Here is a 16,274-nt window from a genome sequence, read left to right as displayed (position 1 = left end):
ACCAGAACCATTATAAAATGAATTTAGGGGAAGAAATGGTTGGTCCATAAAAGTCCCTCCAAATTTGATAATTTTTTAATGTTTTAACAAACACAAAATGTATTATAATTTTCTTTTGTAATACTTTTTTGAGTTATGGAATATTTATAATTATGTGGTATAATTTCCACATATTTGGTTTTTTTATTAATTGTTTAATTTTAATTCCTTTCTGTCCTGATAGTATACTTGGTAATATACTTTGAATATATAAAATTCTTGAGGGGAATTTATTCAGACTGTAGTCTGTCTTAGTAAGTGCTGTTTTTATACTTAGATTGAGAGTTTATTCTCTTCTGGGATGTTCTGTACCTGTCCGTTAATGAACCTGTTTGAGGGTTTTAGCATGTCAGCCACTTTATGTCTAGTGTTTTATCAATTCCTGAAAGAAATGTCAAAATCTAAAATATGATTGTGAATATGTCTCTTTCCCCTTTCCTTTTCTTTTCGTAGCCTAAGGCAGTCCTTATTCTAAGTGTGTACAGGCAGTAGAAAGTAACTGTCTTCTAAAGATAAACTGAAGAGATGAACTGAAGTGGTAATGCTAAAGAGATTTTTGTTGACATATTGATTGTGTTGCTTTGGAGCCTGTCCTGGAACTTGCTCTGTAGACCAGGCTGGCTTTGAACTCACAGAGATCCGCCTGCCTCTGCCTCCTGAATGCTGGAATTAAAGGCATGTGCCACCAGCGCCTGTTTGATTGTGAATCCCTAAGATTGTAGTCATTCTGAAAAAATAGTGCTGGGTGCTGGGATTAAGGCATGCGCCATTATTCCTGGCTGAAAAAAGATAACCTGACTTCAAATGCAGACAGTTTTATTTGTGTTGCAGACTCTTTCTCTTCTGTTGTTATTTTTATTTTGCTGTGTGTAAACAAGAGAAGTCTTCCTCTTATTTTTTGAAAGAACCTGTAAACAACCAATTTCTTGAATGCCCACAGGTTCTTAGAGACTTCCATACATTTCTTCATCTTTTCTCTCCTTCAGATTGAAAAATATATGAGACTACAATTTTATTTTTACTTTTCAGGTGTTTTTGTGGTTTCAGCTGAACATAAGGATAATCATAAGGATTGTTTTACATTTAAGAAGTTTCCCCCTTTCTCTCTCTCTCTCTCTTTTTTTTTTTTACTTTTTATTTTTGAGATTATAATATAATTGCATTCCCTCCAGACTCTACCATATACTCCTGCCCAGTCTCCTTCAAATTCACGGCCTCTTCTTTCATTGTTACTTCATGCATATATGTATACTTATCTTCATATGTATTTTTAAATGTATTCAGCTCAGCCCATAATTTACTTATGTTTTTCAGGCCTGACCATTTGGCACTGGACAACAGTTAGTATGCTCTTCCCTGGGGAAGATCACCTCCCCCACTCTCAGCTTTCCTCAGTTGCCTATAGTTCTTTGAAAGGTTGAAGTGTTTTGTGGATGTGTCCATTGAAGCTGGGCTTCACAAGTCAGCACTTGATTGGCTATGGTTTTCTGTAAGAAGTTTTTAACAATGAAAAGACACTATTAAAACACTTAGAAAATAATTTAAAGTTTATTTTCTTTAAAGAAGCTGTTAGATTTTTGTCTCCTTTCTCATGATGCCTAGGATCTCGAGGGCAAGGAACTAACAGTTTGCTTCAAATCAATTTCTTTCTTAAATTTATTTTTTATTTTACTTTGTGTGAATGGATATTTTGCTTACATATATGTATGTGTGACATGTTTGCCTGGTGCCCACAAAAGCCAGAGAGTATGTTGGCTCTCCTGGAACTGAAGTTAACCATCATGTGGGTATTGAGAAATGAACCTGGGTTTTCTGCAAGAGCAACCAGTGCTCTTAAGTGCTGAGCCACCTCTCCAGATTCTCAAATCAGTTTTTTAAGTCAGAGAAATTAGAACTGCTTTTTATCAAGTAAATTAATGCAATGCTTAGAATAAACAAAATATTGCTATTCTCATTTTTAGTTCTTATAGGGGCATTTTCTCTAGCAAACTATGCATTTAAAAGCAGGGAGCTTAACTTTTTATAGAGCTACTAATTTGAAAATGTATTACACTGACTACAACTTTGGGGCAAAAATGCTCATTTAACCCTTTTAACTCTGGAACACTGTTTAACAAGGAAAAGATGATTTGACTTTTACAGTATACTTTTTAGGCAGTATGTATTTTCCATGTTTTTCCCTGAAACACTGTAGTGTGATTTCTTGCTGTGCTCTGGCTGTGAGCCCAATTTGAGAACCTACTTTTACAGGTTAATGTCATTCCATACTTTCCAACACATATTTCTTTTCATCCTCTGCATCTTGGCAGGCCGTCTCTTTTTCCTTATTCAGGGAACTCTGTCATAATGAATCTCAATTTTTTCCTCCAAACTTTGCTGGACTCTTGTCCACTTCACCACCTCTCTACTCCCTATCAGTTACTCTCTATAAGGAAAAATGAAGCAAACACATTGGACTTCGGCTAGGCTTTGTGCCTTTCTACATGGAAATGTGTCCATGGCCTTGCACTTTGCTGCCTCTTTCTGTGTATTCTCCAAGGAAGAGGTCTTCTTCTTTTAGTCCCTCATAATCCTTCCACCTGCATACTTGGTCACACCCTTCCTGCTTCCTCTCTGACCCAGTTCTACCAGTTATTCAATTTCCTGTGTTTTTACCCTTTTCACTCCTATTGCCTTCTAGAAACTATGCTCAACTTTCTGCCTTTTCATTTGTTTTAGTTGGCAAAGGCCTAATCTACCTCCTTCTCTGTCCTCTGTCCATTGCCAGGTTCCTACCTATGACAGACTGTATTTGTTGCATCTCCTTCCCAAATTAACCAGAACTGACCATCCTCAAGCCACTGACTGTAGCTTAAACTGCTGTTTTCCGTACTTCTCCACGGCTCAGATTCAAGTCCTCACCTGACCCACGGCAGGTGTTTGACTCATTTCCCTGCTGTCAGTCTCCCCTCTTTCAGCTTGCCACAGCAAAGTGGTCTCTTAAAATGTTGATATGATCACATGGTCTATCAACATCACCCATGGAGTGAAAAATCAAACTGTGCAAAGACAAATACAGTCACCAATGAATAGAACCCTACAGCTTTGTCTACTACTCTGCTACTGTTGAGTCCTACCCACACTCCCAAAGAAATGTGTTGTTTCACACTTCTGAATCTTTGATATTTGTATGTTGTCCATTCACATAGTAGCCTACTTAACATTTCAAAGACCACAACTAAGCATTCTTATCAGACTTGACCTGGCTGTTCTTTCCTGCCTTCCCAAGCCACCACTGTTGCACTGCAGTGATTAAGGGTGTTCATTAAGCATTAATTGTACTATAGTTTGTGGTTACTGCCATTATTTAATTATTTGGTTGGAGCTCTTGCTAGTAAGCAATCATTTGCCAACCTTACTGCCTGTTACACCTGGCATATCTTACATACATAATTGTTTATACAATGGGTGACTTACAGCAAATGTTATTTGGTGCTTTATTTATGGACTTATTATTGTATTTTAAAACTTAGGTAATAAGTTTTGGATTGTATGACTTTAATGGTAAACTGAAAGCTGGTTGCTTGGTCATAGCTTTCAGCAGGGAAGATTGTGTAGCTGGTAACTTAATGTATCTGAATATGTAGGTCTTTTGTTCATTTTGTCTTAATGTACAGTGGCAGGTCATCCATGTATTTCTTTTCTACTCAGATTGTGTTAAATTAGAGAAAATCTTTCATAAAATTTATGATCAGCTTTCCCCCTAACTTTTAAGACCCCTTTATTTTTCTCTAGTTTTCAGAGAACTCTAAAATGCAAATCTTATTTAGTCTTAGCTCATGGTCTCCAGTTCTTCCTTCCCATTCATCTCTCTTCGTGTTGTTTTGATGGTCTCCTACTTTACCAAAGTTAGTTTGTTCTTGGTTAGTCTTCTTCAGAGAGTTTATTTTCCTGCACCCATTTTGCACCTGTAGCTGATAACACTCTTCTCCATGTCTTGAATGCAGTCCACAAGGATAAACGTCATTGTGCACTGACATTGTTTATGTTAAAGGAGTCAGTCTTCCCAGGCATCTGCTGCACAGGCAATAGTGTTCCAGCTATTGGCTGCTGTGAGAACAGAATGTTGTCACAACACAGTCGACAAACAGCCCCCCAAAGTCCTCAAGAAGTAGTGACTTCATACTGATGGAAACTCAAAATTAGGAAAGGACTGTAATTTCTGGTGATTGACTTCTGGCTTGATTCTCCACATCCCCATGTCGAGAGTGGACTGTTTTCTTCAGGAACTGGACCATCTTTAGAAGGGCACACTTAAGCTTTACTTAGTGTTGGTAAGAATGCAGATTTGAAATCTCTCTGGTCCCTGGCAGGTTGCTTGGTAGTGGGGCTGGATTGTGCTCTGTTTGGTAGTTTGGTCTTTTGACTGACTTTGATAAGGCTGACTCCCAGGAAACCCCAGCATCCTCTTTGCCTGGCGCCACTGGGCCGGCCACCCGCCCTCCCTCCCTCTTCCTTCTCCCGCCCCAACTGCCCCACCACCTCACTATTCCTCACTTGAACTGACTGCCAGAGTTCACAGACAGCTGGGCAGAGAGTGGCTAAGTCGCCCAGCTGCCCGGGAAGCTTGGCGGCCAGGCTGAGGGAAGGAAGCTTCGGCTCTCTTTGAAGGTCGGCTGCCAGTGAATCTCAGGCAGCTGGACTTCAAAGGGGGCACCGACGGGCTTTCCCTCCTGTCTAGGCAGGTCATTCCATGGCACTGTGCTTCCGGCATTGGCATGGTGGTTTTCAAGTTCCCCTTCAATTAAGGAGCTGAATATAAGCCACACTTATGTTCACATTTGTAGTTATGAGAAGTAGATAATCTAAATTCCCACCCTCTGTTACCCCAAAACTGAAGAGCTAGAGGAGAAAAAAAAATAAATGTCCCAGACGTTGGGATGCCCATATTGCCAGCCTCTTTTTTCTGTTATTTACCAAATTTCAATTACTTCAGAGACTTTTTATATGATCTTGAATAAACGCTCATCACTGCTTGCTTACAGAACAAATTTAGATATAGCCGTGAGTGGTACTTCTACCGGTTCTAGAAAGGGGTGTGGTGCTCAACTACTGTGGCACACTCTGTCTACTCTTGCTGTACTTCCCTACTTGTCACCTGCCAATTCCCTGTTCAGAGAGAGAAATAGCCTACTAAGGGAACAGTGGGATGCTGCCTCAACAGTCAAGGTCCACTTTAGTTGCAACTGACAGTCTGGAGGAGTCTGAATGTCACCTAACCCTGGACAGCTAGCCCTACCGTATTATGCATCCCATTCTCCTCTTGGAAATTGGTAATGATAGCACTTACAGCACTGATGAGAAAATGCAAAGGTAATAGGTTTATTAGATGCCTATCTCCCATTAACTGGAAAAAGAGGAGGGAACAAGTGGCTGCTTTATTGTTCTTGTTTGTTTTACTGGACAAAAGACAGCTAGTTTCTACCTTAGACTGATATATCTGTAATAGTGTACAGTGATGTATTACATAGTTTGAAGGAGGGATAGTTATTTCATGTTATCAATCTCTTGTACACTACGTCTCCTGGGACTATAAGGCAACTGGATTCACTGAGGTCTCTTACTGTTGTACTGCCCATACACACTCAAAGAAATGTAGGTATCTGACTGAATGGTGTATTTTCTGGGGCCAAAGTTGGTGTTTGACTTTTGCTCTGACAGTTTCTTGTCATTTGTGGATGGGCAAGTTGTCCTGCTGGTGAAGTGAGATAATTATGTTTAATTCAGAGAGGATGAAGGATAAAACTAGAATATGTAGTGTTGCTATCCCAAGTAGCAACATCTTCAATAAATGTAGCTGCTGCCATCATCATCACAATAATCATCACCATTATTTTGTTATTATTGCCACCACCAGTATAATAAATTAAGGTTATTTCTAAATTATAAGGAAACCTTCATTTGGCCTAACAATGATTTAGTAAGCAGAAGGCTTTTCCTTAAGGGTTGTTTTTTTCTAATCAGCAAATCGGCTAGTCTGGGGCAAAATTTAGTTTGCCATCTCCTTTGGTGGATGCTGTTTTGTAGGTTTTTTGTTTTTTTGACACACATCTGTGTCCATTTGTCCATGTATTGTAAGTGTCTGTCCATGCTACTCAGCAGAAGCAAATGGTTATGACAGAATCTGTGTAGTCCTTAAAGTCTAAAATAGTTACTAGTTAGTCTTTTCCAGAGAAGTTTGCTCCCCCATACTCAAGATGCATGCTTTCCCACTTATGGACCAGAGAATATTAGTTCAATGCATGCTGGTATATGTTAGCTGAAAAATAGTTCCATAGTCAAGTAAACTTTGGGGAATGTTAAAGAGGTTGATTTATTCCAGGATGATTACTTAAAAGACTCTGGTTTTTAATATACTGATGTGTATTGTGAATCTTCAAGACAAGGCCATGGTATGCAAATAAACTCCAGTTTCCCAGGCTTACTTGGCTGTAGCCCTCCGATATGATGATATTACACAAAACATTGTCTGGGAAACCCCTTTCTTGGGCTGTCTCTGGAAGGACTTTCCTAAATCATTCCTCTTGGTGATTTAGGTGATGTCCTCATTTGGAAACCTATAGAAGACTGTGAAATTCTATATTGGTTACCCCATTTTTTTCTAATCAAAGTTGTATTTGCTTAAAATCAAAACAGTGCAACATGCCAGATATTTAAATAGTGTAATCAGACATTATCCCCAACTTTAAATGACTCTATATGATGTCTCAAGATTATAAAACAGAGTCTTAAAGTCCAAGAAAAGACAAGCTGTTTCACTTTATGCCTTCTTGAAAATTTAAAAGCACAAATCCTTTGTTGGGCTTTTTTTTTTTTTTTTATATTTTTCCAACCACATTTCTGAACCATAAATCTAGAGTACCTAACTGGTATACCAACTGATCTCAGCTAGGGTTTATAAGAGGGGAGATTAATGTGAAGGTAACTTTTGCCCTAGCCATAAGGGGTTTGTTTTATAGACTAAAGTAAACACCTTGAATTTCAAGTTGCAAGCACACAGGGAGCCAAAGGATTCCAGAGCACTGGCGTCATATTCTGCCTGTGACTCACATATCTCAGTGGCTGAGCTTTCTCCCACAGCTGTAGCTTCCAGCTGGCCACCAGATAGAGCCCTAGGTAGTCATACACTGCAGTCACCTGGTCTGAGATGACCAAACAGGATAATTGCAACATAGTCTGGTTGTGAATGAAGGCTGGACAGTGCCTTTGCCAAACACAGATGAAAAAGAAATGCTAAATCATAGTTGTTTTCTGTGAGGTCACAGTGGTTATAGTAGCGAACCTGGACTAAGGGTGAGAACCCTACTTGGAAATGCAACCCTGCTCATAAATACATTCTTTGTTCTCTATCATGTCCGAGCTTCTTGTCAGTGGTTTAATGTCAATACTTAAGCATTCAGTTGCACACCATACCTGATGCAATGATGGACTTACAACTGTAGTAAATGTGGTCCTACATGTTTCCCCCTTTCCCAACTGCTTCATCATTTCAAGAAAATCTCATGCCTTATCTTTATTTCTTCTTTGCTATATGTATAAAGGGTTCTCAGTAAATATTATTGCATTGTAATTTGGATCCTAAATTTTTCATTATTTTATTTTACATTATGGGGAGTGATAAATGGACTGCTATGCCTGTGTGTGTGTGTGTGTGTGTGTGTGTGTGTGTGTGTGTGTGTGTGTGTGTGTGATGTGTACACTTGTGCATGTCTAGTGGTCAGAGGAGGGCATTCAGTAAGTTCCAGGGGTCCTCCAGGGTCCTCCTCTCTGCCTCCTCCATTGCTGGGTTACAATCATTCAAAGGACATTTATGCTAGAATCCAAAGTTCCCTCCTTATACTTCAGCAGAAATCATTTTTAACCCTGCATCATCTCTGTAGCCCTGTTGATGTCTTTTATCTTAAATTATTTCTTTAAAAGAAAGGAAAGAAAAAGGTAGTGATGAATGGGAGGATGGAAGGTTTGATCTCTAATTTTTACTCTGTTTGATTGGCTTAAACATTAGTGAGGCACATTTTGGGGTACGTCTCAGAGGGAGGTCCTTTCCAGATGTGGTTAACAGAGGGACAGAGACTGAATGTGATCGTAAGACTGAATGCCAAGGTTGCAAAGGATAAGGCCTCTGCATACTGGCATTGCTCTTTCTCCTATTCTAATCCTCCCAAATGTGAGCAAGTTCCTAGAACCATATTGGTGAGCTGCTTCTGCTGCTATGGGTTTCCTTGCCATGATGGATTGTAGTCTCAAATTATGAGCCAAGATAAATCCTCCTTTGCTTAAATTCCTTATTAGATATGTGGGCACAACAGTAAGTAACTAAAACAGAAGGGAAAATAGACAGGAAAAGCATCATGGTTTTAAACATAGTCTTCTTTATTTGAAGAACTCAGAAACTTGGACAATTGTGAAGTTACTATGAGTATATTGTTTCCATGCTCAAAAGTTCATGTGCTCAAAAAACCGTTTGTTCCATGAATGTAAGCGCTGTGATGTGCTATAACATGTGGTATTCTAATAGTCTTATTGGGGTTCTCAGAGTTCACTTGTGTGCCTGGGAAAGAAACAACCAGCCCCTGATCCACATGAAAGAAAAAATCAGAAATATGTGGAAGGGTTTATCCAGTACCATAAAGAAAAGCACCATAAGGTCAATTCTTTTGTGTCTTCCAAGGATGAGCTAACTCTAAACAGTCTCTTTTCTTAATTTTTAATCATCTATATTGCATTGTGTTACTTGATATCAAAGAACAAATTGGACACAAATTATAATTTCCTAGAGACAATGGATATATGAAACTAACCATGGGCAGAATTAACAGACTTACTAGAGTGAATTCGTACTCCCATAGGTGGATACAAAACAGACAGGAGAAGGGTGCCATGGTTATTTAAAGTGTGAGACATGGTGAAATGCAATTAACTTGAACTGAAAGGAGATAGGATGAATATTGTCTGGCAAAATGTTAAGTAGAGAAGAATTCTGAGAAAATTGTGTAGCACCATACAATACTTCTTGTCTGGGCTGGCATGACTGATTTCTGCTAGGTTGTATGTGTATTGTGCTTGTAGTTAACTAGAGATGAAATCAGTGCTAGATGGTTTAGGATGGCTCACTCATCTTGACCCCTTAACTACATGCCTATTGATGTTAAGGCAATGGTTCTCAACATTCCTCATGCTGTGACCCTTTAATACAGCTCTGATGGTGACCCCTGAACATAAAATTATTTCACTGATACTTCATAACTGTAACGTTTTTTACTGTTATGAATCATAATGCAAATATTTGATATGCAGGATATCTGATATGGAAACCATGTGAAAGGGTCTTTCAGTCCCAAAAGGGGTGGTGCCCCACAGGTTGAGAACTGCTGTGTTAAGGGATTAACTGAGCACATGTCTCTCTGATCATCTAGGAAACTAGTGCCTGTTTTCTTGTCCATTGGCTGGGCCCTAAACGCAGCAAGGCCATGCATGCATGTCTTTACTGACCTTTGCTTGTCTTGCTTCCTAATGTGTGTGTATTTGGGTTCTCTGGGAAGCAGATGCCAAGGCAGTGTTAGACACTAAAGAAACCTATTGCCAAAATGCCAATGAGGGGAAAATGAGAAGGAACTGAAAGAGGCCAATAGTCTTCAAGTATAGTTGGTGACTCAGGCCCCCAGGAAAAATACCAGGAAGGAAGGGATAGGGGAATGAAGAGTAGGAAAAATCTGAAACTCCAATGCAATTCTAGGCAAGTGTGGCCAGGTTAGTAGGAAGCCCCTGAGCCCAAGTCACCCTGAGCATTCATTGCTATGTTCCCACTATAGTTTTGATCACTATTTGATTAAATCTATAGTAGTCAGAAGTCCCTTTGTGGAAGAATTAGAAAAAATTAATACAGAATACACCTATCCTACTGAATTGCAGTGTCATTTCTTAGGGAATCAGACTGTTTTTCTTATTGGCAAGCAGTTGATCTGAAAAATGGCTCCAATATGGAAACAGAGCAAGGGGTCATTACTTATTATTGGGGTAACTCCTCTTAGCCACCTACTCTTCTGTTTATATTAAGCAGTATCATTGCCTGCTGCTCATTATTTGGTCCCTAGTAATACCATGTTCTCTTTGCCACCTTTGCAGCTCCCCATGCATCCAAGCCCCTGAGATGGCTCTGTTTTTTTTTTTTTTTCCCCAGCCATTATGGTTGCAGCTTCTTGGTACAAGTAATTAGACACTGGGAGCTGGCTTTTTATCAATTCAGACCCTGTGATTCCCATGGACATTATTAACTTACCTCTGACTAGTCCTGGTCTGTAGAGAAAAACTTTTTGGTGATTCAGGCACACTTCCACCTGTGTGTTTCTTGATAGTTTTAGTAAATGATTTTCTTTTGGACACCCACACAACTTTGGGCTAGTGACAGTCTCCATCTTCATCTATGGTTGCCGTATCCAAAGCCAGTGCTTAAACAGACTTAGGGGAATTATAGCTCAACTATCCATAGGAAGAAAGCAAAGTTTCTAGATACCGGTGATCAGTATTTGATACTGGAATGGAAAACCCAATTTAGGAACATAAGTGCTGCGTTTTGGACTTCAGTGAATCTATAAGTTTATCTCCTTTATTCTTCATTGATGCCTGGATCATGCTGTCTGCCTATGCCATTGGGGCATCCTTCCTAAATGTGGTGTCACAGACCTTGGTGTAGGAGATAGACAGCTTCATGAGCAAGAATCATCAAGCGTGTTAGTGGCAAGGAACAATGTATATGGATCAGAACAAGAAACAAAGGCCCAAGATTATAACTCAGTGGTAAAACTGGCTTACTTACCATGCTGTAAGCCATGGGTTTCATTCCCAACACTTAAAAGAAAAAAAAAAAGGAAGAGAGAAAGAATATGAAGACCAGAAATGTCTTGGGGAGGGTAAATTAGAGGGCATGAAAGGGCCCTTGATTAAAGTGAGAAAGGTGGGAGCTGGAGGGGTGGTTCAGCAGTTTAGAGAGCTTGCTGCTCTTCCAGAAGATCCAAGTTAGGTGCTACTGTGAGAGTTGCCCTCTTTGACAGTGGCTGAAGCAGTCTTGTTCTTTTCTCTCTCACTTTACCTGCCTTTGCAGAGTGTCATTGAAGCAGTAACCAACCACCACTTTGCACATATGAGGACATTTGTTCTACTTAGTTCACTTCCAGTGGCATCTGTGGCAATTGGAGCACTACCAAGTGCCTAGCTTCTTTCTGTGCCTAAATTGTACTAGGACAACTCAAACATATGATTGGAAATATTGAATTGTTTGCTTACAATTTAGCTTGAAAACAGATTCCCAATGAGAAGGGTCCTAGGGTTACAGGATCAGTCACATGTTAGCGAGCCCATTTTGTGGTGTAACTGAGTGCTTGCCTTCTCTTGCTCTCAGAATCTGCATTTATGCCACATAACTGCATTTCATCATCTTTCTGAGAAATAGCACCCATTTCAGGCTTCTTAAGCTTGTGGTTCTGACACAAGGCAGGGAGATTGCAGGATCAGGGTAACTTGGTCTCTTTATGAGTTGGTGTGATGGGGTATAAAGATATGGGCATGCATTTTAAAGATCAGTAAACTGGTAAGTAGAATAAGCACCTTAACTAGGTTCATACTTAAGGTTAGTAAGCCTTCAAGTTTAGGCAGACCAGCCTGATTCTAGAACCAGTATTCTCTAATATTTTTTTTCTGTTTTCATTTCTATAATTTATGTAGATTTCTCTATTTAAAATATTTGATTCTGTGCCTCCTATTTATTTTCACCACTTTGAGAGCTTTTTGTCTTTTGCTTGAATTTTTGCTTTTTTTTTTTTTTTTTTCTCTCGAGACAGGGTTTCTCTGTAGCTTTGGAGGCTGTCCTGGAACTAGCTCTTGTAGACCAGGCTGGTCTGGAACTCACAGAGATCCACCTGCCTCTGCCTCCCGAGTGCTGGGATTAAAGGCGTGCGCCATCACTGCCTGGCTTTTGCTTTTGTTTTTAAGATCTTACTCTAGTAGCCTGGACTTCACTGTACAGGCTGGCTTTGAGATCATGGGGTTCCACTTCAGCCTCCCAAATACTGGGGGTGCAGATGTGAGTCATCATGTCTGGCTGAGAGCTGTCCTTCTTGTTACATACATACATACATACATACATACATACCAAGATACAGACACTGGACTCTAGAAGCTACTACATGGAAACTCACTCATCCTTGATGACAAAATGAAATGCTTCCATGATTGGGAAGTCTAGAAACTGATACATTTAAGACTCTGTGGAAGACATTGTAGTTATCTTGCTAGGAAGGCTGTGAGAGTCCACTCTGGCCTACTTGGTGGGGCTTGTTAGCAATCACTGACTTTTTGGGTAGAAGCATCACCTTCATCTGTGCCTTCTCAGATGAACTTATTTGGAGATTGGGCTCTTGAAGATGTAGTTAGTGAATGTGAGATTCAGCTAGGTGAAGTAAATAAAAGACATAGTGCCTAGGATATTCTAGGCATTATGTAAGAGCTGCTGTCATCATCACTACCATCACCACCATCTGCAATAAATAGGCACGTTAGCTAGTTCAAGGCCCACCACTGTGTGCACCATGTCTAGAATATACTAAAAATAAAATTAGCATTTTGTATAAGTAAATAATATGCTCATTTACTTAATACAGAAGCATAATACAAAAATAGTTGTTATTTTATATTACTCAGGCCTTTCTAAAAATGTCTCCTCCTAGGACTTATCTTTTCTTCTTTGAAGCAAGTAAAATTTGTTGAAGCCTTTCATTTTTTTTTAAAGGAACAAGACTGTAGTCACTTGGAATTAGCATTTCACCTAAGATGTATATAATTTTCTGAATTTTAAATGTTGTTTGCACAAAATTTGTCTCTTCTGAATATAAGAGTGGATAATACCTTGGTTGTGTTTACTCACAGGTTCACCCTAAATTCCACTATAAACAGGCTCATGACCCTGGCACAGACACTTCTTGTGTGGCTTTTTCCTATGATGGTAATGTCCTTGCCTCTCGTGGAGGTAGGTAAACAGCTTTTTTTTTTTTTTTTTTTTTTTTTTGGTTTGTTTCTATATATAAGAAGATACTTTTTAACTCTTACCAACTGTCAGACCAATGTCTTAGTGTTGACTAAAGTTAGTTGTGCTGTTGTTAATGATGTGTTTGCCAGTCAGTTTTTTTTTTTTAATTAAAATGTGTTTTTATCTTGGCAACATTGTCTGTACCAAAATTTACTAACTAGACTTACAAGGTGGCTCAGCAGTCAAAGTGCTTGCTGCCAAGCCTGGTGACCTAAGGATCATTCAATTCCTAGGACTCACATGGTGGAGGGAGACCATAACTTCACAAAGTTGTCCTTTTGCCTCTACATCCAAGCTTTAGTATACTCATGTATATATATTCAATAGATAAATATGTATATGCATAAATAAACAAATATAAAACTATTATCAACCAAAATTTGGAAATTGTATGTTTTTTCCCTTTAGATATTTATTTTAGCTTCAGATTTCACAGAAATTTGGTCTTCATGGATGGCTTTTGCTTCTGCCTTGGGAATCTGTAATGATCACCTACATTCTTTTATTCTCTGTGTATACTTATAAGGCAAGCTCTCTACCACTAAGCCATGTCCATAAACCATGGTTTCTTTGAGCCAGAGTCTTTACAGGTCGCTCAGGCCTGAACTCAATAGGCTTGCTTCAAACTCTTGATCCCTCTGTCTCCTCAAGATGCTGGTTGTTGCACAAATGCATATCAATATGCCCAGCTATCTTCCTTTATTTGTTCCCTCCTAATCATTCCATGCCTGATATTTCAAATCCTCTGTTTGTTGACCATTAGTATGTGGTACTCTCCCCCTCTCTGAGTTCAAACACTAACACAAATTGGTTGAGGGGGCAGAGGGTTTTTATCTAGCTACTATATTTTATTCTGTATTATTGTATTCTAAGATTGGATATAATCATGGTTGCATGCTGGTTGTTCTTGATTTGTTTGCTACATCCATCTCACATGGATAAGAATGTGTGTTAATAGAGAGGGTAGATAACAGCCAGGGCAGCTTGTGAACTATACATTATGGGGCATGGCTGAGGATTTTTCTGTGAACTGGCTTGAGACAATACAGTCAAACAGGTGTGGATTAGTCCCTGCCCAAAGTCAGATTTCAGAGGAAGAGTCCCTAGGGACAGAATGGGTTTTATTAACAGTCCAGTCTCTCTTAGCACCAGATCTTGATTCCTTATTGGACCCACAGGGCTGAGGCCAGTCTTAGGCTGTGAGCACTAGGGAGAAAGAATAGCAGAGGCATTACTTATGTGAGCTTGGCTCTTGTTCTAGTCAGGAGTTTGTAAATAGCCCTGTAGAAATATAAAAACGCTTTTCCTAAAAGAATGTTCATTACTCTTTAAGCAGCTTGGAAAAGTAGTACTTTTGCAGCAAAATGAAGAAATAGCCACAAGTAGAATTACTCTGGTGGGCAAGGAATAACATGGCTTACATCATTAATTCTACCCACATACTGATGGGAAAAGTAATCTGTTGTGAGCTGAACTATTTTCAGTCCTGATGGTTCTGAAATTAAGGCCTTCCCAAGAAAGCAGGTTGTATTCGGCATACCACAGGGAGCTACCATCTTCTCTACTGTAGTGCTTTGGTGTAGGTTCTGTAGAGTTGCTGACAGATGCTAATCAATCTGGGAAGTAATTGCTAGGAGAATTACTTAGTATCACATCATTTATACGATTTTTGCAACTGCTACTGCCCTTTCAAACTCCCTAAACAATAAAAAAAAAAAAAAAAAGGTAAATGTGCTTATGTATGCTTGGGTTTTCCCTCCTACCCCCTCGATCCATCCTTTTTTACTTCTTCCCATCCTCCCTTTTTAATAGTTATATACTGTTTAGCAAACCTTAAGCTGGCATGAGTTCTTTTGTACAAAATTCACTTGTGTTTTCCTCCCTTCATTCCTCAATTAGGTGATGATACATTAAAATTATGGGATGTCCGACAATTTAATAAGCCATTATTTTCAGCCTCAGACCTTCCCACCTTGTTTCCAATGTAAGTCTGATTATATTTTCTAAGTTAAACATTTTTTTTTCATGCATGTGAATGTTTTTCTGTACCACATGTGTGCCTGGTAACTGAGAAGGCCAGAAGAGGGCATTAGATCCCCGGTGACTAGATGGTTATAGATGGTTGTGAGCCACCATCTGGGTACTGAGAATTGAACCTGGGTTCTCTGGAAGAGCAACCAGTACTTTTAAACATTGAGCCATTCTTCAGCGCCACAAGTAGCATATTTTTTATTTGATTAGCATCGGAGAACCGAAAAGAAATTTCTTTAATGTTAATTTGCATCAAGTATTTTAAATCTTCTAGGAAAGGGACTTGAGAAGTTTTTTTTTTTTTTATTTTACACATCTGTTTTGAAGATAAATTATGTCTATTTGTCCAAGATTTTATACATAAATTTATTACATACTCACAGAAGTCTTTTTGTTATTCACACTGTCTTGTCCGGAATGACCAAACATAGTTATCTCCAGTTTCCTAAGTCTGGCAACTGAAGCTTTCAAAGACTATTCTGAGGCAGCTGAGGTGGGATTTAACCTCTAAGTCCTATAATTGGTGCCTAGGAAACGGTTTCTATTTTGGAAGAAGTGAAACTTTACATCTATGTTAAATAATGACCAATGGGGAGGATATGCAGGTAATAGAAGCATCAAATAAGAGAAACCGTGTGGTAGTACGGCACCCACTCTAACACAGCCCATTGCCTATAATTTTACCTGCTAAGAACAAGCCTACCAACAAACATCAATCTAGAATAGAAAAGAGTTTTTTGAGCCACTACATCTGCTAAAACAATGCCGAGTACACAACTTCTTTAGATAGCGTGTGGATTATTCACAGTTAAGTGACCATGGCTGTGATAATAAAGCTGTGGAGTTAACGACCACAACTTGTTTGCAACAGCACAGCTTCCTTCTCTCAGATAGCTTGACTTGATGTGGCTGACACTGTTTGGAGGTGATAGTGGTGATGGGGGCAATACAAGTAGTTCTGAGAAATGGCCAAAGCTAATATGACTTCATCAGATGTGTTTGCTTGTCTGTAGATACTCTGTTGAATGTTGCTCACACTCTTTTTACATTAAAACATGTCATGGTGTGGAAATTAAGAGCAGAC

The 16,274-nt window shown here is 39.2% G+C and overlaps 1 protein-coding gene across 1 annotated transcript in view; it reads left to right on the top strand.

The window, feature by feature from the left end:
* Positions 1-16,274, top strand: part of Wdr70 (WD repeat domain 70) — a 226,461-nt gene that overhangs the window by 172,272 nt on the left and 37,915 nt on the right. The window contains exons 11-12 of the mRNA XM_027401331.2: positions 13,000-13,099; positions 15,059-15,143. Of these exons, the coding sequence (XP_027257132.1) occupies positions 13,000-13,099; positions 15,059-15,143 (185 nt within the window). The remainder of the gene's footprint in view (positions 1-12,999; positions 13,100-15,058; positions 15,144-16,274) is intronic.

Source organism: Cricetulus griseus, chromosome 2 (genome assembly GCF_003668045.3).
Source record: "Cricetulus griseus strain 17A/GY chromosome 2, alternate assembly CriGri-PICRH-1.0, whole genome shotgun sequence".
Lineage (NCBI taxonomy): Eukaryota > Metazoa > Chordata > Mammalia > Rodentia > Cricetidae > Cricetulus > Cricetulus griseus.
Note: the sequence above shows the minus strand (reverse complement) of the source record. Positions and strands in the feature narration are given on the sequence as shown.